This window comes from Tenrec ecaudatus, chromosome 13, assembly GCF_050624435.1.
Source record: "Tenrec ecaudatus isolate mTenEca1 chromosome 13, mTenEca1.hap1, whole genome shotgun sequence".
Taxonomy (NCBI): domain Eukaryota; kingdom Metazoa; phylum Chordata; class Mammalia; order Afrosoricida; family Tenrecidae; genus Tenrec; species Tenrec ecaudatus.
The window spans coordinates 69,853,434-69,878,203 of NC_134542.1; the positions used below are offsets into that span (position 1 = coordinate 69,853,434).

The 24,770-nt window shown below is 45.3% G+C and overlaps 1 protein-coding gene across 1 annotated transcript in view; it reads right to left on the bottom strand.

Moving 5' to 3' along the window:
• Positions 1 to 24,770, bottom strand: part of CERS6 (ceramide synthase 6) — a 351,849-nt gene that overhangs the window by 6,223 nt on the left and 320,856 nt on the right. The window contains exon 9 of the mRNA XM_075529473.1: positions 3,153 to 3,309. Within this exon, the coding sequence (XP_075385588.1) occupies positions 3,153 to 3,309 (157 nt within the window). The remainder of the gene's footprint in view (positions 1 to 3,152; positions 3,310 to 24,770) is intronic.

The window sequence follows — 24,770 nt, forward strand, 5'->3', positions numbered from 1 at the left end:
TTGCACTACAGGGACGGCATCCTAAGACTGTTATACACTTGCACCGGAGCCAAGGTACTCTCAGGTGATCAGAGTTTCCTTGGAAAGCACTTAAAATCAGCTCTCAATGAACCACATGAATAGAAAGATTACCATCTTGGAGGGTTTCTGTAAAAAGCCATTCCTAGTGGGGCTTTCCAATGTATTGTTCTGTGGTTTGTTTCCTTGTGCTAGCTGCTAAAATTAAGCAGAATTTTAGGTTTATAGGCCACATAACGAATGGCCGCAGGGGGTACTTTTAACCTGCTGGGTGAGGTCAAGCTTACACTGTTTCCCGAGAAAAATCTACTGCCGGGAACATCGTGAATTGGCCCCCACCTATTCAAGGGTTCTCTAATCCTGCACCCAGTTTCATGAAAGTGATGTGAAAAACAAGAGATGGCAACAAATTACAGAGGTATCTGTTACCCTAAGGATGAAAATCATCTTAATGTCTATCAAGAAAGTCATTGCGGGGGCGGGGGCGGGAGGAAGGGAATGTTCTACTGCTTTTGAGATGCTAAATAGTTTGACCCTCCTACTCTGTAAGTCTGATTGTAGCAGGCATTTTAACCCAAATCTTATACCGTTTACTCATTGACTAAGAGGGGTGGTAGACGAGGCCTGCTGACTTGGCTTCCTATCAGTCTTCCTCGTCCACGTGCCTGGGATTCTCTAGGCAGCCACCTGGGAAGGTTGGCAAAGTGTGTGGGGAGGGATAGACGTTCTAACTCTCACTCGGGGCTTTTTACCACATCACACCTTTCGGTGCCTGCAGTGGTCCCCACGCCCAATCTGAGACCCTGGAATCAACTCGCTCCCAGTGTAAAAGCCACAGTCACTACAGAAGGATGCCACCTTTCTCAGGCGGGCCAAGAAAAGGGAAAGTGAAAACAGAACCACTGCTCCATTCCCCCTTGAGATGAAGTTCACAGTTTAGTAAGGAGCTTCACCACAGGATGGCCTCACATGTTGCTGAAATCCCGCGGACCATCTCTAAGAGGGTTTGGCTCTTAAACACTCAAACATCTGAATTATAGGCCAGTTTCACTCTTGAAAAAGGAGCCCTGGTGGCAGGCATGGTGAGTTAAGCGGCCGGCTGCTAACCAAAGGGCCTGCAGTTATGACCAGACGGCCCATGGCAGGGGCCAGTCTGCTTCCACAAAGATGGAATCACCTTGGCACCCTAGTGGGAGGGTCTAGTCTGTCCTAGAGGGATGCTGTGAATCAGATTCAACTTGTTTGTTTGAATTAAAAAACCCTGGGCCAGGAAGGCAGTACTGCGGTCAAGTTCCACCCCGCTGAGAAGTCATGAGTCGTGAATGAAGGTGCTCAGAGAAGAGCAAACTCTAGTTTGAGAGTGATCAACTTACAATTGAACGCTTAGGAAGAAGATTTCTCATCTGACCATGAGAAAATGTGCACCTCCTATGCAACTGTCATGGAGAGGGACGCATCAGGAGACCGCATAAGAATCTACAGGGAAACTGGGTTCGTAACCCAAGATGCACCTTACTGCCCTGGGTTCACAGCAACGGCAGGACTAACACTGGAAGCAAAATCAGAGGAATAATGGGAGGGGAAGACAATATGTCTGATGGAAATAGCAATATGTTAAGGACCCAAGTAATTAATTGACTCCAGTGTCCAAATTAATTTACTAAAGACAAAGAAAAACAATTTCATGAGAACAGGAAAAAAAAAAACTAAAATAGGAAGGTGTGCTCCTTTTAAAGAGTAAAAAGTCATGGGAAAATAAAGTCTAGATCTAAAATACTGCATTGATCCAAAGCCTTTGAATGTGTGGGAGCAGATGCGGCACCCTGGCTTCACGGTACAGGACAAGAGCAGTGCCTAGTCCACCTGCACCAGGGACCTCGCTGTGACCCGGGCAGGTCGTGCAGACAGCTGCTTCCCAGGCCCCCATTCTGCCTTCAGTCCTTCGCTGGGCTGTGTTAGTTCTTTGCTCAACTCAGTTCTGTTTCTCCTTCTTGGATCTATTTTGGGTTCTGAACCCACATGTCAAGCACCAAATAAGAGACACCCCCCACCCCCCGCCGGCTGTCTCTGTTGGATCATGTGAGATTTGACAGACTGTAAGTTCATGCAAAAGAGCACTAACAGATTTTTCTAGAACTCCATACACCTGGTGGGAGCCACACCTCAGAAAGAGAATTTAGTGCGTGTCAACAGATGCACAGAAAACTATGCAGGGAAATAAAAGAGCTAGAATGTGGTCCCTCTTCACCACCCCCTCCCCCCCCCCCACACACAATGGGCTAAGTAGCACCTGAGACAGGAATAGAGAGGTGTGGGAGAAACTTACATGTAAAGGGTTCCACTTCCCAGCCTTCCAGGGCGGCAGGAGGAGGAGAACAGACAACGAAAGTAAGAGAACCCCATGTCACAGAGCATGCCCGCTACATAGGGACTGGACTCAGAACACAGCTCCACAAGGGCCCCCTCAACCACAGAGATGTAACAAGTCTTTTAGTGGAAAAGTCATGAACGGGTTTAGTCTTTGGTTCCAGAGAAAGGCTTGCTTTAATGGGCATGTAACCTTTCTCATAAACAGGGAGAAGTTATTACATTTCTGTACAGAACAAGAATCATCAGAGAAGGTCTAAGAGAGACGGAGAGGAGAGAGAAAGAGGGAGAAAATCATATAAATAACATATTCTCGTTGAATCGAAAATGATAAATGTAGCTTGCTGGGAACTATCAGCAAAACCATGCTAAAGATTTCTTTAAAAAGAGAGCTAAATAGAAAAAAATGAGGACTGCTTTAGGCGGTGGTTACAGCACTTAGTGCAGCAGAGGTTCCAGATTTATCTGGTCTACTGCTGCCTTTTCAGAAAAAAAACTTACTGAACAACCTTGGCAACTGAAAATGTTTGTACTTCAGCGTGATCTGGAATAGAGCTGCCCTGTGCTTTTGCAGGACTCCCCCCCCCCCAATCATTTCAGTGTCCCCAACCCCCACAGAACAGTGCCACCCACTTTGGGAAACACGGGTTTAAAGCAATGCCAGCAGTTTTCCCGAAGCTTGAAATAGTAAGTTATGTTCTTGTTGATACAGAACTGAAAGACACGTTTTTCTAGAAGGGATTGGAAAAGGGCTCTTTTTGTCTTACCTTTCCTTTGGAGACAGCTTTGCATGCTACTTTTATGACAAAGTAGGACCAGAAGCAGTTTATTCCCTGGACGATGAACAGCAGAAGGTTAAAAACCCACCAGGAAGGGAATGGACCAACGATCTCCCAACTTTCAAACAGTGTGGAATTTAACAACCTGAGAGAAAGAAGACAGTCGTGACTGACAGCACATTTCATGTTCTTTGGATGAGCTCTCTGGTACTTACTGTCTGGAAGCACTAGTTAGTAAATATCGCCTAGCTACTGCCTCCCTAAACAGCCTTGGCGGTACATGGCTAAGTATTTGGCTACCAACTGGAAAGGTGGGACGTTCAAACCCATCATTTGCTCCACAGGAGGAGGGTGTGCTAGTCTGTTTCCATAAAGATGGAAAGCCTTCGGAATTCTACAAGGCAGTGCCACTGCATCCCATTGAGTCAGTAGGAGGTGGAATCAGTTTGACAGCCCTGGGCGACTCTCTCCCGCGGTGATGGTCTGAAAGAGGACCAGAAAATGCATGCTTGCCAACGGAGTGACATTCTCTTTGATTCTGGTGTAGACAGGGGACTCACACTCTCCTTTCACCGCTGTAATTTCTTCCACGCACGTTTCTGATTCTACCCGGAACCGCTTATGAAAAGGCCAGACGGTCTGTCAAGTTGCTTTTGGGGCTCTAAAGAAATGTGAGGATCACCACTGGATAACATTACATTGCAAAACGAATAAAATGCATGAAATAGTTCATTTCAGGAGCATCAGCGAAGTACTAACCATATGCCCAGCACATGGCAAAACACAGTGGGAGTGAAACTCCACCAAAGTCCTCCTTGGAGTCCTCCTCGCTTCCTCAAGAGGTCTTTACTCTACAAGTGGAGCCACTTGGAGGCTTTAGCTGCCGTCGTCAAGTTGCCCCCAGCCTATGACCACCGCATATGTCACAGAGCGGATCTGTCAGAAGTTGTGTAAGAATTCCCTGGGGCAAGAGTCGACAGTGGAAAGACAGCCTGTGTAAGAGAGGTCTTGAAGTGAGTGTTGGAGGGACTTAGAATACATATCCGCAAGTAATGGATTTACTTGACCTTAAGAGAATATACTCAAGGAGGGCAGCAGAAACTGAAGTGGTTAGTTCTCTTTGCAACTGACCTCCCGGGCCAGGTGGAGCCGCTACTTGGAGCAGGCGCACAAGCGGCGACTTTGTAGTGCCTTCTCTCATTCCTGCTTGTGCCTGCCTCTGGTCTTCGGAAGTTGAATGGCATGTTATTGCCACACGGAAGCCCATGTGGTTCCCAGATACCTTAAGAACCGTGTTCACACTTCCTGCTCTTGGGCTTACTGCTGGGTTGGTTTGGAGCTCCAAGGGTGTTGGATCTAAGTGCATTTCTATCATCTGCCACTAGGCGGTGCTTTGCTGGGACCAAGATATTCTATATACTGTAGGTGAAGTGGACAAAGCTTAAAGGTGGAGAAGGGGGAGTGGAAAACTCTTAGGAGACCCGGATAACTCACCCAAAGACAGAGGGCAGGTATGCAAATAACCTTCACACAAGAATGTGATGATTTGAAAGAGCTGAAGACTAGTATTTTGTGAATTCACAAAAGGAAAACACTATGTTTCATCGTTGCTACCCTGCACTCTGACTGGCTCATCTCTTCCCCACAACCCTTCAGTAAGGGGCGGCTGGTTGGCTGCCAAGGGGCGTTGTCAGGATGCAGGGTAGTAACGATGAAGCATAGAACTTTCCTCTGGTTCTTAAATGCTACCCCCGCGCCCCTGACTATCATGATCCCAATTCTACCTTACAAGTCTGGCTAGACCAGAGGATGTACACTGGTACAGATAGGAACTGGAAACACAGGGAATCCAGGGCAGATGACTCCTTCAGGACCAGTGGTGACAGTGGCGATGCCTGGAGGGTGGAGAGAATGTGGAGGTAGAAAGAGGGAACTGATTACAAGAATCTACGTATAGCCTCCTGCCTGGGGGAGGGACAGCAGAGAAGGAGGGTGGGGGAGACCTCGGACAGTGTAATATATGACAAAATAATAATAATTTATGAATGATGAAGGGTTCATGAGGGAGGGGGAGTGGGGAGGGAGGTGGAAAATGAGCAGCAGATATTAAGGGCTCAAGTACAAGGCAAATGTTTGAGAATGATGATGGCAACAAATGTACATATGTTCTTGACACAATGGATGTATGGATGGATTGTGATAAGAATTGTACCAGCCCCCAATAAGATGATTTTTTTTAAAAAAGGAAAGCACTAACTTCCATCGTTATCAGAGTAAAGGAGAAGAAAGACTAGACACAAGTAGGCCACTTCTTTGCGCTCTCATTTCAGCGATTCCTATTTCTAGATTAGAAGGACTGAAAGAGCTTGTCATTAACCCGACACACCCCCTGTCTTAAAATCACAACACACAATGAACATTGGTGTCAAAGTCCTAAGAGTAGAGAAATAAATGTGACAATCCATTAAAAGAATAATACCTATAATAGTAATAATATACGAATAATACCTATAATAGTAATAATATAAGAATAACACCTATAAGAGTAATAATATATGAATAATACCTATAATAGTAATAATATACGAATAATACCTATAATAATAATATAAGAACAATACCTATAATAGTAATAATATACGAATAATACCTATAATAGTAATAATATACGAATAATACCTATAATAGTAATAATATAAGAATAACACCTATAATAGTAATAATATAAGAATAATACCTATAATAGTAATAATATAAGAATAACACCTATAATAGTAATAATATAAGAATAACACCTATAATAGTAATAATATAAGAATAACACCTATAATAGTAATAATATATGAATAATAACTATAATAGTAATAATATACGAATAATACCTATAATGGTAATAATATACGATTAATACCTATAATAGTAATAATATATGAATAACACCTATAATAGTAATAATATAAGAACAATACCTATAATAGTAATAATATAAGAATAACACCTATAATAGTAATAATATAAGAATAACACCTATAATAGTAATAATATACGAATAATAACTATAATAGTAATAATATACGAATAACACCTATAATAGTAATAATATAAGAACAATACCTATAATAGTAATAATATAAGAATAATACCTATAATAGTAATAATATAAGAATAACACCTATAATAGTAATAATATATGAATAATACCTATAATAGTAATAATATAAGAATAATACCTATATTCATATTCATTCCAGGGGAGCGGAGGTTAATATGAAGAAATCTAATATAATACATATCACACCCCTAGGCCAAATTAGCACAAACCGAATTATTTCAATAGCATAAAAGATCTTATTTAATAAAATTTTAACCCTCTCAAATAAGCAGATCCCACCAGATCTAAGAAAAAAATCACAATTATTTTCTTAGAAGTCAGGAATATCAGAGGACTTACGTAGAAAGATAATGTTTTGAAAATGATGATGGCAACATAGGTACATGTTCGCTTGATATAATTGATTTATGGATTGTTATAATATCTGTAAGAGCCCCCAATAAAATGTTAAAACAAAGTGAAGGGAAAAAAAAACAGAAAAAAACTTGCTTTCCAATTGGGGAAAAAAATCAAGCGCATGCTATGGACAGCCAGTAACACTGTTGATATTCTAAATGATTCTAGGAATTCTGGTCATTGTTTATGGCAGAAAGAGATCTCATTTCAGCCGAACAGACACCTGTAAGTATTTCAAAACGGCAAATAATCAAAATGTCCAATAGCAAGGAATGACTAACAAAATACATTCTGAGTCTTATTCCCAACGTTAGGAAGTCATTCAAAGTATTATGTTTTATGAGTTTCTAATGATAGAACAGTATATAGTATTTTCTCTCTTCCATGAAACAAACATATACAGACATATGCAAACATATACACATCACATCCCTGAATATCCACATTTAAAAAAATGACTTGAAAGGAATTAACTAAAATAGTTACACATTTGGTTGTTGGATCTGGGAATTTGATCATTTTTCCCTTTTCTGTTTTCCAAATCCACAGCAAGTCTTTAGAAAGCAACGCAAGGTGTTTCTAAGAAGGAATCCACTGAGATCACGCCCGTGTAGCTGCATTGTTCCCTTGTCTAAGAGACTCAGCTCTTTCTAAACACCAGTTTACCATCAAGGAACCACAGGTCTAAACAAGGTTCTACTCAGATGGCGCTACAGATGACACACCTCAAACCTTTGTAATTTCCAGCCCCTCACCAAACACCTGGCAGTGGAGTGTTTGCTAGACACACTGGCGAATGGTGCACCGTTTCCCCGCCAGTCATCCAACAAGTAAGCATAGCAAAGCTCTGGAAAACGAATTAGTTTAGCCCAAGAGCCTCTGCATTTTGACACCAGAGAGAACTGTCTCACCGGGACAGACAGCGGCGGCCGTGCACTGAAAGCAACAACGGTGGCAGCACACTCTTCATGGGACATTTGCCTGTGCTCCTTAGGGGCGGGGTCTTTTCACCAGGACTGAGTTAGGGGGGACGCCACTGCTCAGCTTCAGCACAGCAGGGTGGCACAGTGCAGTTGCTGGTGGCATGGGATGCACATTAATTTCCGAAACACTGTATCAGACTTCATAGACTTTGTCTTTGAGAAGCAGTGGCACCTCTGAGATGCTGCTAAAAAGTAATGGGATTTCTTTGAAATTGTCTTGGCTTCCTGCAGAGACATTTGGGAAAATGCCATCAGTACACCAAATGGATACATCTCTCAGTGAGAAGCTTAGTAAGAAAAAAACACCAGGGCTACAGACTGGGAGGAGAACTATCATTATGCCTTTGTTTGGCTACAATATGTTTCTAGGGAAACCGTTCCTTCTGGACAAGCTTTTAACAAGATGAGAAGATTGGGTTTTACGGGATTTATTCTTTCTGTGAGGATGGGTTATGGTGATGCGCGGCACTGGGCAGGGGAAGGGAGAAGAGAAAGAATGTGTCCACTAAGAAGGAGTGTGAATGGCACCTAATTTTGTCTTGGGGAGAAGACTCTGATTTCGCTTGAATGGCACACCGAAGCAGGGGAGTCAGCAGTCACAATCTCCAGTTGTTTGGTGGGAACAGGCTGCCTATCACAAAAAATGGAAAGGCATTTGGCAGGGGGTGGGTGGGAGGTAGGGAAATGGAACACTGATAAATTGGAAAATTAGTGGCAGGATCTTATAGACTGGCGACCTCAACCCAACTGTCCTCTTGCAGATAGTCCCATCATGAAAGAGAAACACGGGATGTTCACTTTGACACCTAAGTGCCACCACCTACCAGTGCCATCAAGTCCATTTTGGACACATGACAACCCCACAGGTGGTCTTAGAGACAGTGAAGATAGCCTCTCTTTCTCCTCAAGAGCAGCTGGTGTATTTGAACTACCAACCTTGAGGTTAACAGTTCAGTGCTTAAAATGAGGGTGCCACCAGGGTGGCTAAAATGAAAGAGACTAAAAAGACCAAGGGCTGGCAGTAGGTTGGGTAACTGGAACTCGCTCAGATTGTTGGCACGACTCAATATTGGTACAATCACTCCGGAACACGGTTTAGCAGTAACTGTGGAAGCGACCACCCAAAGCTGCGCAGTTCCTTCTGACAATGGGCTCCAACACACAGGAATGACCGGCAGGGTGTCACACGGCCTGGCATTACGAAGTGCCGTGGACACAGGTTTGCGATGAGTTGGAACTGAATTGCTGGCACCGAACGACAGATCCTTTGTCAGTCTGCTCCTGAGGATCCAAGAGAAAAGCGTGCTCATGTCCACCAAAATGATGTGCACAGGGGTATTCTTCACAGGGGTCTCAAGTCGGAAACAACCTAATTGTCCTTTAACAGTAGAAGGGATACGGGATGGTAGAGCCACACCATGAAATACAGCTCAGCACGAATGTAGATGAACCTCAACGATGGCATATGAAACAAAACCAAGCAAATCCAAAATACCCAGACACCTCAAAAGAGGAGAAAAGAAATTGCTCCATTTATGTGAAGTTTAAAAACCATCAACACAAATCTATCTGTGGAGAAAGAGTTCAGATTGATGGTTCTTTTTGAGGGAGGACAGGCTGGGAGGGGGAAGGAGAGGAGGTGGATGCAGGAAACATTCTCTATCTTGATCTGGTGGTGAATTAGGTCTCTCAACGAAAGAAAATGGGGAAAGAAACAAACCTACCATGGGTTAAACAAAAGAGCACATGGGTGTTGCAAATGGTCAATGCAGTTGGCTGCTAATGACAGGGTTGGGGTTCAAATCCACCCAGAGGCTCCTGGGAGGAAGACCCGGGATCTATTTTTCTAAATACCAGCCATCGAAAACCCAGTTTTCACAGTTCCACTCTGATGCATATACGGTTATCATTACAACAACAGGTTCCCAAAACATACATGCACAATAACGTAAAGAGTTACTATAATATTGATATGTTCCCCACCCCTTTAATAATAATTTATATTTAAACATTTTTGTTTCTTCCAAATAATAGTTATGTAACAACATCAAATAATCCCTACCCCAGACTACCAAATCCCAAGCCAAACTCACTGCTATGGAGTCAACACCGACTCATGGTGACACCCCCACCCCCCGCAACGGATTTCTGAGACTGTAACTGTTCACAGCAGAAAGCCTCGTCTATCTCTCAAGGATCTGCTGGTGTTTTCAAACTGCTGACCATGAGGGTAGCAGCCCGACACGTAACCACAACATCACCAGGGCTCCTACCCATGACTGCACTTCACTCAAGTGGTAGAGAATTTAGCCACATAAGAGACTAAAATGGACTGTTTCTCTTTTCATTAATATTAGGCTCACTTAACCACTAGATGGCATAACACACATGCACAGAGCATGCTCTGACTGGTCTATTTTGCCAGAAACTTTTGCCAAGTGTGGGTCCAAGCACAAAAGACACTTGATCTCCAGATTATACCCTTCCTAATAAGAGTCCTGTCAAGCAATGAAAGGAGCCACCTTCTACTTGAGATTATCTTTCATGCATTGTTCACAAAGGAAATACACGCCTGGGTGGAAAAGATAACATTCGCACAACGCATCAGTAATGTACAAAATACAACGGCTGCCAGCCCAATAACTTCGCCACAGTGGGTTACTGGCTCCGACTGGGTTATCTAGAGAAGCAAACCAGTGAAGCTGGCAACTACACACATATACAAGATTGAGCTCAAGGGACTGGCTCCCGGAGTTGTTGAGTCTGGCAAATTCTAACTCTGTGGTCCAGATGTCAGGCTGAAGGCTTCTAACTCACAATGTATCTGCAGGGAATGACAAATCCAAGATCGGCAGGTCAGATGACAGGCTGCTGGCTGTAGAGGTAAATGAATCCAATATTGGCAGGTCATAAGGCAGCCTATGGATTTAAGACCAGAGCAACAGAGGTCAGGTGATGAGCTAGATGCAGCACCTGGATCCAGCAAAAAGCAAAGGACCTTTGCCGGAATGGAGTGTCCACACATCTAAAGAAACGATCTTTCAGTTAATAGGCTGCTCACAGATCTCATCATGGGAAATTATATCAGACCTCCTCAGGGGGAAGGTTAGATCATAAATGGGAAGCCACTGAGAGTCCTGACCTAGCCAAGCTGCTAGACAACTGTAGCCATCACAGTCGCATTAGTGGATCAAAGGGCTCATTTTGGCTGAGTTCTAAATAAGCTCCCAAGTTGAGTAGTCAAGGGTGCTACAAGGTTGAATATCACATTTACAATCCCCCGTGCCCCCTTTTGACAAGAAAGTGTCCCTCACAGTTTGGATATAATGTCGACTATGTTCCCCTGTTTGGGGAAGATCGTTTCTGAATAGCTTGTAGAATGAGGTGCCTAATTCGATGAATACTTGATTCATAAAGTCTGTAGCAGACCCGGAAGTCCTTTCCGTATCCCCGATGGGAAACAAATTGAATGAACGTGAAAGTATCAGATGGCACGGTGTCAGATAGCAATGGAGCTCTAAATTCTGTTCTAACAAAACAGAGTCGGTTCACTTGATTTCAGTGTTAGGTTATACTCTGGCCATATTTATGGATTGGTCCCTTCTTTCACAGGAAGTTTATAAGTGGTGACTTCCTGTTTGGATAGGAGTTATGTCTTCTTAGTATCCTAGTTACTATCAGGTTGCCTGGATTCCTAACACCTCCAGACTGACTTGCCTTTCTGTGCTTTGCTCTCCCACCCTAAATCTTTCTAGCCCCGGTGTGTCCTTCATGGTTGTGGCAGCAACATAGTCTCCTGTCAACTTGAGCAAGGGGTGAAGCCTAGCCTATCAATGAGGTCATAGCCAATCATGCCTCTGTGTGGGCATGGCCTTGTCCTAAGGATTCTGGGAACTCCTGTCTTCCTCCCTGGAGGCGAGACACACTATCTCTCTCTGCTTCATTTTCCTGTGGACAAACCACATGGAGCCACACTGACGGAGCCAGAGCCCTGGAGCAGCCACATGGAGATCCATGCAAGTGCTAAGATGCTTCCACTGCCACTGGATCCACAAGACTTTCTGCCCACTGGCCTGTGATCTTCCTGCATTCAGCGTCATTGCATGTGTTATGTGAGTCTGAAGAGGAATTTATAGACTGGTATCTGACAGATGGGCTAATATCAGACTTATGGACTAGATCTGGACTGGGCTGGGATGTTTTCTTACTAGATAATTACTCTTTGATATAAAACTCTCTCTTTAAAAAAATCATTTTATTGGGGGCTCGTACAATTCTTATCAAAATCCATACATACATCTATTGTGTCGAGCACATATGTATATTTGTTGCCATCATCATTCTCAAAACATTTGCCTTCTACTTGAGCCCTTAATATCGGCTGTTCGTTTTTCCCCTCCCTCCTCACACCCTTCCCTATGAACCCTTCATAATTAATAAATTATTATTATTTTGTCATATGTTACACTGTCCGACATCTCCGCCCCCCGCCCCACCCTCTTCTCTGCTGTCCATCCCCTAGGGAGAAGGCTATACGTAGATTCTTGTAATTGGTCCCCTCTTTCTGCCCCACATTCCCTCCACCCTCCAGGCATTGCCACGCTCACCACTGGTCCTGAAGGAGTCATCTGTCCTGGATTCCCTGCGTTTCCAGTTGGTATCTACACCTATGTACATCCTCTGGTCAAGCGAGATTTGTAAGGTAGAATTGGGATCGTGATTGTGGGGGGAAGGAAGCATTTAAGAACTAGAGGAAAATGATGTTTCATCGTTGATACCCTGCACCCTGACTGGCTCATCTCCTCCCGACAACCCTTCAGTAAGGGGGTGTCCAGTTGCTTACCAATGGGCTTTCCGTTTCCACTCTGCACTCACCCACATTTACAATGATAAGATTTTTTTTGTTCTTTGATGCTTGATACCTGATCCCTTCGACAGTTCGTGGTCACAAAGGCTGTTGTGCTTCTTCCATGTGGGCTTTGTTGCTTCTGAGCTAGATGGCCGCTTGTTTATCTTCAAGCCTTTAAGACCCCAGACGCTATATCTTTTGATAGCTGGGCACCATCAGGTTTCTTCACCACATTTGCTTATGCACATGTTTGTCTTCAGTGGTCATATCAAGAAGGTGGGCACCCACCGATATGATTTTTAGTTCTTTGATGTCTGATAACTGGTCCCTTCTACACCTCGTGGTCAGACAGGCTGGTGTGTTTCTTCCAATGTAAAAGTCTCCCTGGATTTGTTTCTCTAGTCAACCCAGACTACCACAGTGCTGAATCCAGACTGACATGCTTGCTTTCTAACACACTTCTTCGACCTCTGTTGTCTACAAGCCCTCAAGACCAAACCAAACACCAAACACACTGCCATCGGGTTGATGCCGACTCATAGGGACCCTCTAGGATAGGGCGGAACTGCCCCTGTGAGTTTCTGAGACTGAAACTGCTTATGGGAATAGAAAGCCCCACCTAGTAGTTTCAAACCGCTGACCTTGCAGTTAGCAGTCCAACTTATAACCAGCAGGGCTAGTCCCCAAGGGAGAGTTGGATCTAATGCTACTCATCCTCTAGAGGGCAGTGGTGCTTCCAGTGGGCGAATTCTAACCCTCCAGGAGCAAGGGCTGGGTTAGTGTTCAGACCAATGCACTTCCTACACAGCCAGCACCCATCTGTCAGTGGGAAGGCTCATGTGTTATGATGATGCTGAATGGGTTTCAGCAGAACTTCCAGCCCCAGACAGACTAGGAAGAAAGGCTCAGGCGATCTCCTTCTAAAAACCAGTTAATGAAAATCCTACTGAAAATACTCCTGTTGTCCCAGCCTGTTGTCCATGGGATCACCGTGGGTCAGCAGCCAACACCAATCTAGCCTCCATTGACTGACAGATTATTATGCATCAAGTGCTATGCCAAATGTTAGAAAACCAGCTTTGGTGGCATCTGGATACACCCGGAAGGACACAACCTTGGCTAGAGAGGCGTCGGGTGAGAGAGCAATGAATAGAATCTCAGTGTGAGGTACTGCCCGGCTCGGTGCCGCCTCACAATTATTGCTACGCCTGAGCCCACTGCTGCTGCCATGGTGTCAGCCCAAGCTCTTGAGGGCCTTCCTCTTTTCACGGCTCCTCTCTGCACCAAGCATTAAGTCCCTTTCCAGGAACTGGCCTCTCCTGATAACATGTCCACTGTAACTGAGACAAAGGTCTCTCCATCCTTGCTTCTAAGGTGCATCCTGGCTATACATCTTCCAAATCATCATCCTTATTTCACAGAGGAGAATACTTAGGAGTAGGGATTATAACCCCCCCCCCCCCAAGGCTTTATCTAGTGAGTAGGGGAAAAGTCACTGCCATGGAGACAAGCCTGACTCATAGCGACCTCCTGTGGGTTTCCAAGACTGTAACTGTTTGCAGGAGTAGAAAGTCTCCCCCCCCCGCCCCCAATGAGCAGCTGGTGGCTTCAAACTGCCAACCATGTGGATTGAAGCCCAACACAACACTCTGCAGGGATTTAAACCCACCTGCCTATGCTCATGGGCCTAGACTGTGCTCGTGGGCCTCCCTCCCCCTTAACTGCGTCTGTCGACAGCACAGGCAGCCCCTTTCAAGCTTCCAGAGGGAGAGACCCTCTCGGAACCCCCTCCATGGCAGACACTAGTCAACCCAGTGCGCGCGCGCACACACACACACACACACACACACACGCTGGCTGGCGCTTCTGTGGTGTGCAGATCTTTCTCTTTGTCCTGTCATTCTTTGTTCTTGTTTCTGGGCTGTCTCAGCTCTTGGGTTCCTAACCTGACTTCTGCTAGTCACACCAGGTTTTTGCTCAAATCCCACTTTGACTTACTTGCCTGGCTTTCCCACTTCCATTCAGTCTATACAACCCATACATGCCAATACAGAATTACATGCAGGGCTGAACATCACACAAGGCTTTCAGCACATAGGTGACACATTTAAGCAACACAAAGATCTCTCTCTGTTTCTAAAGTCAGCTCAGAGAAAGCACCTCTGTGCTCTGTCTCTGAAAGGGCTGGGGCACAGGTCTATCTCCAAAGAGGCTTCCACTTCATGGAGGTTAGGGAAGGCTGACTCCTGCTGGGCAGGCAGAAATAAAACAGCGACCGAGATTGCAGGACCTCATCCTGCAACTTTTCTAAAAGAGTCTAAAAGCACCTTCCACCCTTGTAGCAGAGGGGTGGAAGACCAGACTCTTAAGTCTCCCTACAGCCCAGCCAGCCCTGACTTTGCACTCTGCTCACTTCAGGGCTCATGACAGGCCACCCTCTCCGAGTCGAGGACTCAGAATGTTCCCAGCTTACAATGGACACACTCTTGACTTTCTCTCCCTTTGCTACACCCTTAGAGATCTGAGCAGCTTAAAAGACAATATTTATCTATCTATTTATTTTTGGCAGGAGAGAAAATAAGACTTAAATACAGATAACCCATTTGGAACTCTAGTGATGAGATGATTTAATTGGATTTGAAAGTTCTGAGTCTAATCAATTACTCTGGTGGAAATCAAAGTGTCTGGTCATTCGTAGTGTCTACTCAGCTTGGCCCCAAGGGACTCTACTCCCAGAGGGTGGAGATGAGGTGCCTACTTGTCTGGCAGGAAGCTCCATCTCCACAGGGTCTGTTTACAATGATACAAAAGGGGGCGCCTCTCTTTACTCCTTTGTTGGCTGTGAGCATCTCTCCCACCCCCTTTTGTTTTCCCATTCAGGTGGCTGTTTCTCATTTAAATCATCTTAGTTTGTCATTTCAAGGGCTAACTCTGTGAGGGAAAGGCTTTTAGATCAGCAGAGTTGGTAGTGTTGTGAGTACTTGGTAATTTGCTGGGTCTTTTTTCTTCCCTGGAACAATGAGACACACACATTCCTTGGAGACAGAGAGGAGCCACCAACAGCCAACATTGTGATCCCAACTGGGACTTCCCCCATGGAGACCTAAAGTGAACACCCCTGTGGGGGAGTTGCGAGGAAGCATCAGCAGACGGCCCCCTCCCTCACCTACCAAAGGATTTATTTTCAGAGAGTTCCTGTAACAGGAACAAGCCCTTCCATCTGAAGGATGCTCGGGCCAGCTTCATGATTATTAGACCGAGTCTCATCACCAACCCGGGAAGATCTCAGGGCAGACGCAAGCCCAGCTCATGGTTGGGAGGAGACCAGGCAGTGGACCGGTCTTTTAGTGTCCAAGGTCACGTTCCGAAGGTTTTATTATTTCAGTTGTTCATCGAAATATACTTATCTCCTGAACTCTCTTTAAAATCACATCATAACCGACAATGTGTATGTTTGATCAAATCAATAGCAAACAACACCCAAAATGGGAAGTGCTAAGCTATCATGAGTAGGCTGGTCAGCTAGCCAGGTAGGATTACCATTCTCCACGCACTTCCTTTCAGGAACTCCTGAGCAGGTTCTAGTAGAGGCTTGGCTAAGGGAGGCCCCGTGTTTAATTTCCCTGGGATCCAATCATCCCCCTTTTGTGTAAAGGCACGAAGAGGGTCAGTGTCCCCTTACAAATGGTCTGTGTTCTCTGGAAATCTGAACATCAGGCTGGCGCTGCCTTTGCCTGTGAGAGATTTCGTGCTGTATCTAAGAGGCAGCGCAGGGTCTTACCAGAAGCTGAACCCACTGGCAAAACTCTGAAAATGGAACCGACGTCTCTCTCTCCCAAGAAGAGACACATCTCCTCACCGATGATGAAAGTCCTCTGGTGCCTGTGGAAAACCAGACCCGCTCACGTTGTAAGTGGCACCAATTGGCTGGTGAGGGAACTGAGACTTAGTTGTTCCTGTAAGCACACACTCCTGCGACCACCTTCCTGCCTCGGTTAGCCTTGTAGCTCGTGTTTCCTTTAGCTCTTGGGACCTGAGCATTCATTTTACCTCTGGCTCTTGGGACTCCGTGTTTCCATTCCTGTCCAGGGCTAGGTGTCCAGCTCCCCCCCACCCCCCAGAAAACCCAGGCTCACCTCTTGCACCCAATTGAGACGTCCTGGCTCGCACTCTGGTAAGGACTCCAATTCCAGTCCCCTGTCTGAGTGCTGAGGAGGAGGGGCAACAAAGGAATAGTCTCTCACTCCTACAGAGGTCCTACTACACTTCTCATCTACTTCGCTCTGGGGGAGGAGGTGCGACCTGGCCTGCGGAATTTCTAAACCTGCATTTATGGGCCACACTGTTTTCCATTCTATTGACCCTCTCACGGGCCAATAATACTAGCCACTCTGCCTCCCCCTCCCCGCCACCTTTTTGGGGTTTTTTTGTTCAATCTTCAATGTTACCTTAGAGAGAAAGAGCCCTAGAAATTTGGGAAGCGCTGCAGCCCAGAGCAAACATACCACACAGACCCGCGGCCTCGGGGAGATCTATTTTCCTAGCCGGGTTAGCAAGGGGACACAGTCAACCTGCTTGCTTTCCACAAGAAGTGCCTGCCCAGCGTGGGCTCGGAGTTGATTCAGCCTCCTTGTCAAAAGCTGAAAATCCAGGCAACACAAATAAACACAAACCCCCTCTTCCACCCTTCCGCCCTTAAAAAAGGGTGTTTTCTCTGTTTCCAGAGAAAAGGAAATGAGAAGCTTTGGGGGCACCGAGGGGGGAGTCTGTCCTTGGAGGCTTTCAAAGAGGGCAAGAAAATAAACAACAAGAAACAGTATGCCTTTGGGAGTCACACGGCAACAGTTACCAATAAAAATACCTACCACCGCGACATTCTGGATTTAAAAAAATCTGAAATAAAATTCAATGTTGGGATACTTTCTGGAGAAGATAATGGATTCATGAAGACCTGCCAATGTGGGTGGGCAGAGAGCTTGTTCAGAATGAACTCTGGCAGAGTGACCCCCAAGTCAAGCTACGTGGAGATGGCTCAGCTCCTGCGCCCCCCGATCCTGTGGTGTGCGTCCTTTCCACGCCCCTAAGCCTCAGTCTCCTTCTTTACCAAAAAAAACATCGGAGGATTACGTAAGGCTCTTTGAATGCTCACATAAACAGCTCTCTGTATTCTTTCATTTCCAGATTTAGTTACAATGTCACATGTGCAGCTCTCTTTCTTGTGCGCACCAATGGTTTTCTGTGAATACAGACGCCTTCTTCTCGATGAAGTCCGCTTCATTCCTCCAACCTCAACAAGCAGCCACTCAAGGCCAAGACAAAGAGAAGACAGGTGGCTGTGCTTTACCTCCAGAAAAAGGTAAAAAGTAGAAAGCAGGGTAATACACAATTTCATTTTTAAGAAAGACCCATCAAAGGGGAAATGGCCATGACCAACTATTCTACTTCAAAGAGCTCGTGAAAAATCGAATGAAAGATAAAGAATTTCCCCTAGAAATCAAACTCACTGCCACCAAGCCAATTCGGACCCAGAGTGAGGCTACAGGAGAACTGGCCCCGTGAATTCTAAGACTGTAACTCTTTACAGGAACACAAAGCCCCATCTTTCTCCCCACAGAGCGGCTGGTGATTTAGAACTGCTGGCCCTGTGGATGGCAGGCCAACTCTTAACCACGATGCCACCACGGCTCCTCTTGGGACTCTTTAGAAGTCCCCTCCTACTTAGGAGAGCAAACCCCGGCATGAACTCTGCACAGCACACTGGCACACCAGGCAAGATCTGTGTGGTTTAGCAGCAGGAGATTTTGACGAGGTTGAAATGGTGACAGGATTCCGTACTTAGTTTAGGCGTGCCCCAGCGGTAAGCTGGTTGTCACGTCTTTGTCCCCATCACTAGCTTTCATGTCCGGGACACCCGAGGAGACTCGTCAGTGGAAGCAGGAGCCCACAGCCCTTGTCTTTCACTCTTGTTCACTCCCACGGAATGCCACCACCGGGGATGCGCGGTACCTTCCTCCGCTCTTTGACTTTCAGTTGTGTGCAACGCTGGAGACGTGGCCTGTATCACTGGATGCCACTGGGCCCAGAGCTGATGCAAACACTATATGTTATGTATTTCTCGCCTAGGACCAGAATACTATTGCTTTATGTTGAGTAATCTTCAAGATCATCATAAAGACAACTCTTAAAATAACGAGACAGCTAGTTCTCCATTCACTCGCCAAGCCAATTGTATCCCCGAGAGGGATCTTAAAACAGATACCATAGAGCCAAGGAGTTCACAAATAAGCGTAAGAGAACAGACAAATATGCACTGATTACTAAGGTATAAGACAATAGTACACTATCCTCGTACATAATAGGTATTCTAAAGGAAAGGGGACGTTTTGTGCAAAGACATATGAAACCTGCTCAGTAAAGAGCACACAAGACGTCCGGAACAGTTGGACTGGGCACCTTTGAGGCCTAGTCAGAGGGTGGGTGGGGAGTGTCTTTCCCATGATGGAAAATCCCTCTAGCTAGAAAAAGAACTTTAAATTCATGGTGGAAAGCCATGAGGAATGCTGGCCTATTTGGGGATGGGAGGACTAGATTAAGACCTTGATTTAAGAAGAATCTTATGCAAACTGTCTTTACAATGATTTCTTTTGTAGTTTTCACTTCATCTATACATACACTTTTTATACATGTATATACAGAGGGTCTGTAAGTTTGCTTATTGACTCCTCCGCCGCTAAGGTTTCAAAGGGAGGGAGACGTTCGAGTCTCAGAGTTCCTGCCGTTCCGTCCTTTCCCTGGAGCAACCCAGCCTCTGCTGCACCTGCAAGGACTTGGCAGAAATGCTCAGCTGGGAAGAGAGGGAGGTCTAGACCACACGCTTATGAGTGAATCCAGAAAAGAAGTAAATCTGAGTGTGCTGGTGATAAAATGATGATGACGCCCGTACCCCACCTACACAGACTCCAAATGGAAAATTACCCCTAATAATGAAAGACATCTCTAAAATAGCTTTTTGGGGGGGCATACAACCAATTCAAAGTTTCAAATTCAAAAATATTAAAATAAAAACAACAAAGATCCAATCTGAGCCCGTTTGACTCATATCCAAACCACATGCTTAGCTGCTGGTAGGTATACAGGATCACCTGCCTTGGTGAACCAAGTCATTGAACATCTACTTGGCTAAAGCGACAGCAGCAGTCTTTATGGATCTATACTTTATGAAAAATAATCTTCTTAAGATTCTGTCGGTATCAGCGACTTTCCTAAGCTACAGCATGGTGTTTATTATGTTTAAGACACTAACAGAATACATAAAAGTGGGCTTTCTGTCCGATTTTTTGGAAAAGTTCCATGTAGTAATTCACAGTCCCTTCAGCTCAAGTTGCCTCTTTCATCAAGATGGCAAACATAAGGTGGACACGTGGTATATTAATTCTAAAGGGGAGAGTTAAGATGGGACCTAAATAGTATGGAATTTGTATGTATCTAAAATAGAGATACAATTGAGAATCAGTCCACTTGGAAAGGCAACCAAAGTCCTGGATATGAAGCCATCCCAAGGAGATGGATGTAGACTTTCAACAGAGAGTGAGTGGTCCCCCTGCTTGGTATCAGTGATGCTGAGCGTATGATTCTCCTGCTTTAAGCCGTCTAGTGATGACCCACTGTAGTTAGAATACAATGGCAAACACCTTACTAAGGCCCACCAAGTCCCTACTCCGCTCTCTCCTCCCTCTCCAACCTCCATTCTCTCTCTGGTTCACCAAGTCTCCCTCTGCTCCGTGAACAGGCCAACGCCATGACAGTTCAGAGTGCTTGTACAGCTTGCTCTGCAAGGCTTCTTCCCAACAACTTGCCCTTTGACATGACTGTATTCACTGTAACATAGTTCTCCGTGAGCTCAGCGGCACCACTTTAAAGCACTAAGCCTCAAGAGTGCGATGCTTGTAGGCATCTGGACCAGAGGGGCACTTAGGCGCTCTTTATGAACACGAGGTGCTGAGCGTGTGGGCTACTTGATCCATGCCCTTTCCAGGAACACCGGCAGCAGGCGTCCCTCCCTGCAGTGGCTCACAGTGAGTCCTGCGGGTCCACCGATCTATAAGCACAGACAGAGCACGGCTGTTCCTCACACTTCCCTGGCGACATTTCTACCCATAGGCATAATTTTTGAGAGCATTATGCCATGATAATTGCTTTTATACCTCGTTTCCTGCCGAGACTTTTGTTTTAACAAAACATTAGACATGCGACAGGAAAAAAAAGAACAGAAACGTTAAAAGAAACATTTAAAACCAACCCAGTGTCGTCAATTCGGACTCCTAAGGACGGTGTCGGGTAGAGTAGAACGGCCCTATTTCCCCAAGGCCTTGATTTTGTACAGAAGCACACTGCACGTTTCCCACCTGCCAAGCAGCTGGTTGGTTGAAACTGCCAATTCCACTTGTAACCACTGATTCACCAGAGCTCTGCGGAGAGAGAATACTGTCCGTTGCTGTCAAGTGGACTCCGCTTCGAGTTATTTTGAAATAAGTCCCAGACACACAATTATTTCACCTACAAACAATTTCGAATTCGAGAAACCAACAGCTCACCTAACTACACCATGATCACAACCAAAACCTCCCCAGCAGTTCCCATTCACCAGCTGCCCCGATTCTGATCCTGCTGCAGAAACGGTTCTTACTGGATGTGTCCCTGTGAAGAGCTCACAGAAGGATTTACACAGCAGGTCAGCGCCGGGCTACCCCAGTGGGCGGGGCTTGAGCACACCAGCCTCGCTGCGAGAGAAAGGTGCGGCCGCCTGCTTCCACAGAGATGGGCCGCCTTGAAGCCCCAGAAAGACGCGTGAGCAGGTCCATCTAACAACGGAATGAGAAGATGATAGGATTTTCCGTGAACTTTCTGAAGGCTCCTTGCACGGGCAGCTCTGCTCTGTCCTGTCAAGTCATGTACGGGTCGGAACTGACTTGTTGGAGATGGCTTTGGGTGGGGTTTTGTTTGTTTGTTTAAACAGCTTGAAAGCCCTTTATAAATTGGACACATACCGATGGACTATCACAAGGATATTTCCGGGGCAAATAAAAATAGCATGTTCCCTGAGTGCTGCTGAAAACGGAATCCCCGGTGTTTGCCGAGGGGTTGAACATTAATCAGATCCTTGACTCACACAAGAGAACAACGTCAACGGCACTCACACAGCCACCTCCAGCTCCACAGCCACACTGGCGGTCAGTCCACCTGGAATCACCCGCCTGGTTGGTTTTACGCTGGATTTGAACTTCCAGCCTCAACACGTGGTTTTCAAAGCTGCAGCCATTCATTTTATCCTCTCAAACCCCACCCCACCCCCACCACACACACACACTGAATTTCCTATAAATATTTGTACTAAAGAATTTGAAAAGTTAAAAAAAATAGCAAATGACATAGTTTTCGTAAGATGGCTGCAGGTTTTTCTTCTCCACATATTCCTCCTGCATTCTAGAGGAAGGGACTGTTTGTGAGAAGGCGTGTCTTTCGGCGAGTCCAACATTGAATCTGTTTCCCAACAATTCCCACCGTGGCTGCTCTGCCCCTCCTGGGCAGCTCTTAATTGAATCCCTACTGAAAGGGTTTCATTGTTTTTCCTCAGACCAGCTTATGGATCACAAAGGTTTTCAGAATGACTACCACATTAATGCAAGAAGCCGGCATCCTATTCCTGTCTGGGCTCTGTCACAACTGCTCGTGGCTCGGAAGAGGCTGCATGTTATCAGGTCAAGAAGAGGTCAAGGTAGATAGTTCCAGGCAGTAATCGCTCTTCAGCGGGAACAGCAAAAATAGTGGTGGAAAAAGATGCAGTGGCTACCAATTAGTCCCCATGGCACAAATTCTAGACATATGGCCTCAAATAGCCGGTCAGACCCACACGTTTACCCAACTGGGACCCGAGGCGAGATGGCATAGCATACTTCCCGGATGCCTTCTGAGAGCAGGGCTGGTGGCGGGGGTCGGCTGGGCAGGCCATGTCGCCACTGCCAGGTCACCTCCACCTCCACCTGAACACCTGGAAGGAGAGGCACTAGCTATGGAGTGCTCCGGCTGCATTCGTCTTCCCGGTTCTAACTGGCATGGTTAGGCCTTTTCGTCTATTCCTTCAAAGAATCCCCCTTTTCCCCTTCAGCGCTCTCGGGTCAAGTCCACCTGTCTGATCACTTCCCCACCAGCATGTACCAGCCATCATTTTGAGGCGAGATGAGAACGAGTGATGCAGAATGCTTCAAACCCTCGCGGTACCTTTCTCTGCGCTCTCACTTGATAGACAGCCCAGAGGTTGGCCAGGAATCTTCTGTCACACATGTTTAGAGCGGAGGTAACAGGAGTAAAGACCAAGCTCACCAAGAGTAAATTAGTACTAAATTAAAAACTTTAACAGTCTTCCCAATTCCTAGTGTATGATTTCCACATTATCTCACTTAAGAGACAATAAACAACAACAACAATCAGTCTCTAGGCTAATAGGGAATTGCTTCCCAATATCTTTGGCTGACATGACTTCAAGGACACACTCCTGACATACAAATGTTCCTGCCTTTATGTGTGTTATCTCATCCAATTGGGAGCAACTGAATTCACAACAGCAGTAATTTAAGTAAATAAAAACACCGATCTAAGAGAACACAAACTAGAATTAAGCATGCCCAGCTGCATTGTTTGAGGTGGGATTATAATTAAATGGTATTTGAAGGTACAAACTGTATCTTATCTCTTTGGCTCTAGCACTCAGTGAAATGCTAGTTGAATCAAAGGAGCCATTGCTATGAGAAACACATCGCAGTGCTTACCACGATGTACGATGTACGTGGTAGAAACGTAAACAAGGTGCCATACGTGCTCATTTCCCCCTTCCTTTCTGAGTTGACAATTCTGGCTTACAAATTCTATGCACACGGGGCCAATGTTTGCATCTCCCTTCTATCTTGTATAACGCTAGTATTGAACAGCCACTCCATCCACTGTTGCTTAGTTGATGCCATCTCATCATGACACCATAGAACAGACTAGAGCTGCTCCACAGGGTTTGTAGGGTTTTGAGTTGGGTTGCTAAATGCAAGGTCAGCAGTTTGAAACCACCAGCCACTCTATGGGAGAAGCAGTCAGTCTCAGCAAGCCACAAGGACAGTTCTATGAGGCCCTCTAGAGTCGCTGTGAGTCAGAATCGGCTCAATGGCCGCGAATTTTGATGAGCAATCTTAAGCCGGGAGCATTCGGCCTCGTCTTTCTCACACTGAATATATACTCCCCCCCAAAAACTCACTGCCATTGAGTTGATTCTGACTCCTAGCAGCCCTCTAAGCCAGGGTACCATTGCTGCAGGGGCTTCTGAAACTGCAGCCACCACACTACCAGAATTTTCTCTGAATTTATGATAGGAAGGTATCTGAGTGCTCATCTGGCCGTACATAAAATTTTAAGGAACACAGTGGTTTGATTAACTCACTGGTTTGCAAAGTATTTTATGCAGATGAGATACTTTAAATATTTAAACATGAGATAAAATGCATTGGCTATGTAAGCTAACTATAACGTTTATAAAATGAACTAATAATGGTTTTACATTTTCAGTAGTTAAAAAATCTTTTTAAGTCAAACTTCTAAAAATGAAAATAAAGTGATTCTACTAAAGAAAATGATCAAGCAAATAGTAATAATATGAGCTTTTGGCAAGAGCCAGCCTGTCAGGGACTGAAGTTTAGGAATTATCTAGCTGGCTTAAAGCATGGTAATTGTACAGCCAAACCAAATGCCGTTCACCTTTCTCTAGCTATGTAGAAACATTCCTCGAGTTTAGGCTTTCTGCAAACCTTTATCATCTAGTAAACTTAAAAGTAAAGCATGTGCATTGGAGGTTATAGTTCATTTTATTATAGTTTCTGCTACATAAATCATTCGTAATTGGAATGATGAGATTTTAAGCATGTCTATAGTTCCTGGTGTTCTGAAAAGGACATCATTCTTTCTAGTTCTCTTCCTGTAAACAACTTAGAGAATCATGGCTTTTGTTGATGTTGTTGTTTTGTTGAGGAGGGGGTTCTCAAAAGGAGCTGGTTTTGCATTCGGGACATTTGGCGATGCATAAAAACACTTCTAGGGAGCCTTGGTGGTACGGTGGTTATGCTTTGGGATGCAAGGTCAGCAGTTCAAAATCACTAGTCGCTCTAGGGAGAAAGAGGGTTTTCTATCCCCGTCCACAGTGACAGTCGTGGAAACTCACAGGGCAGGTC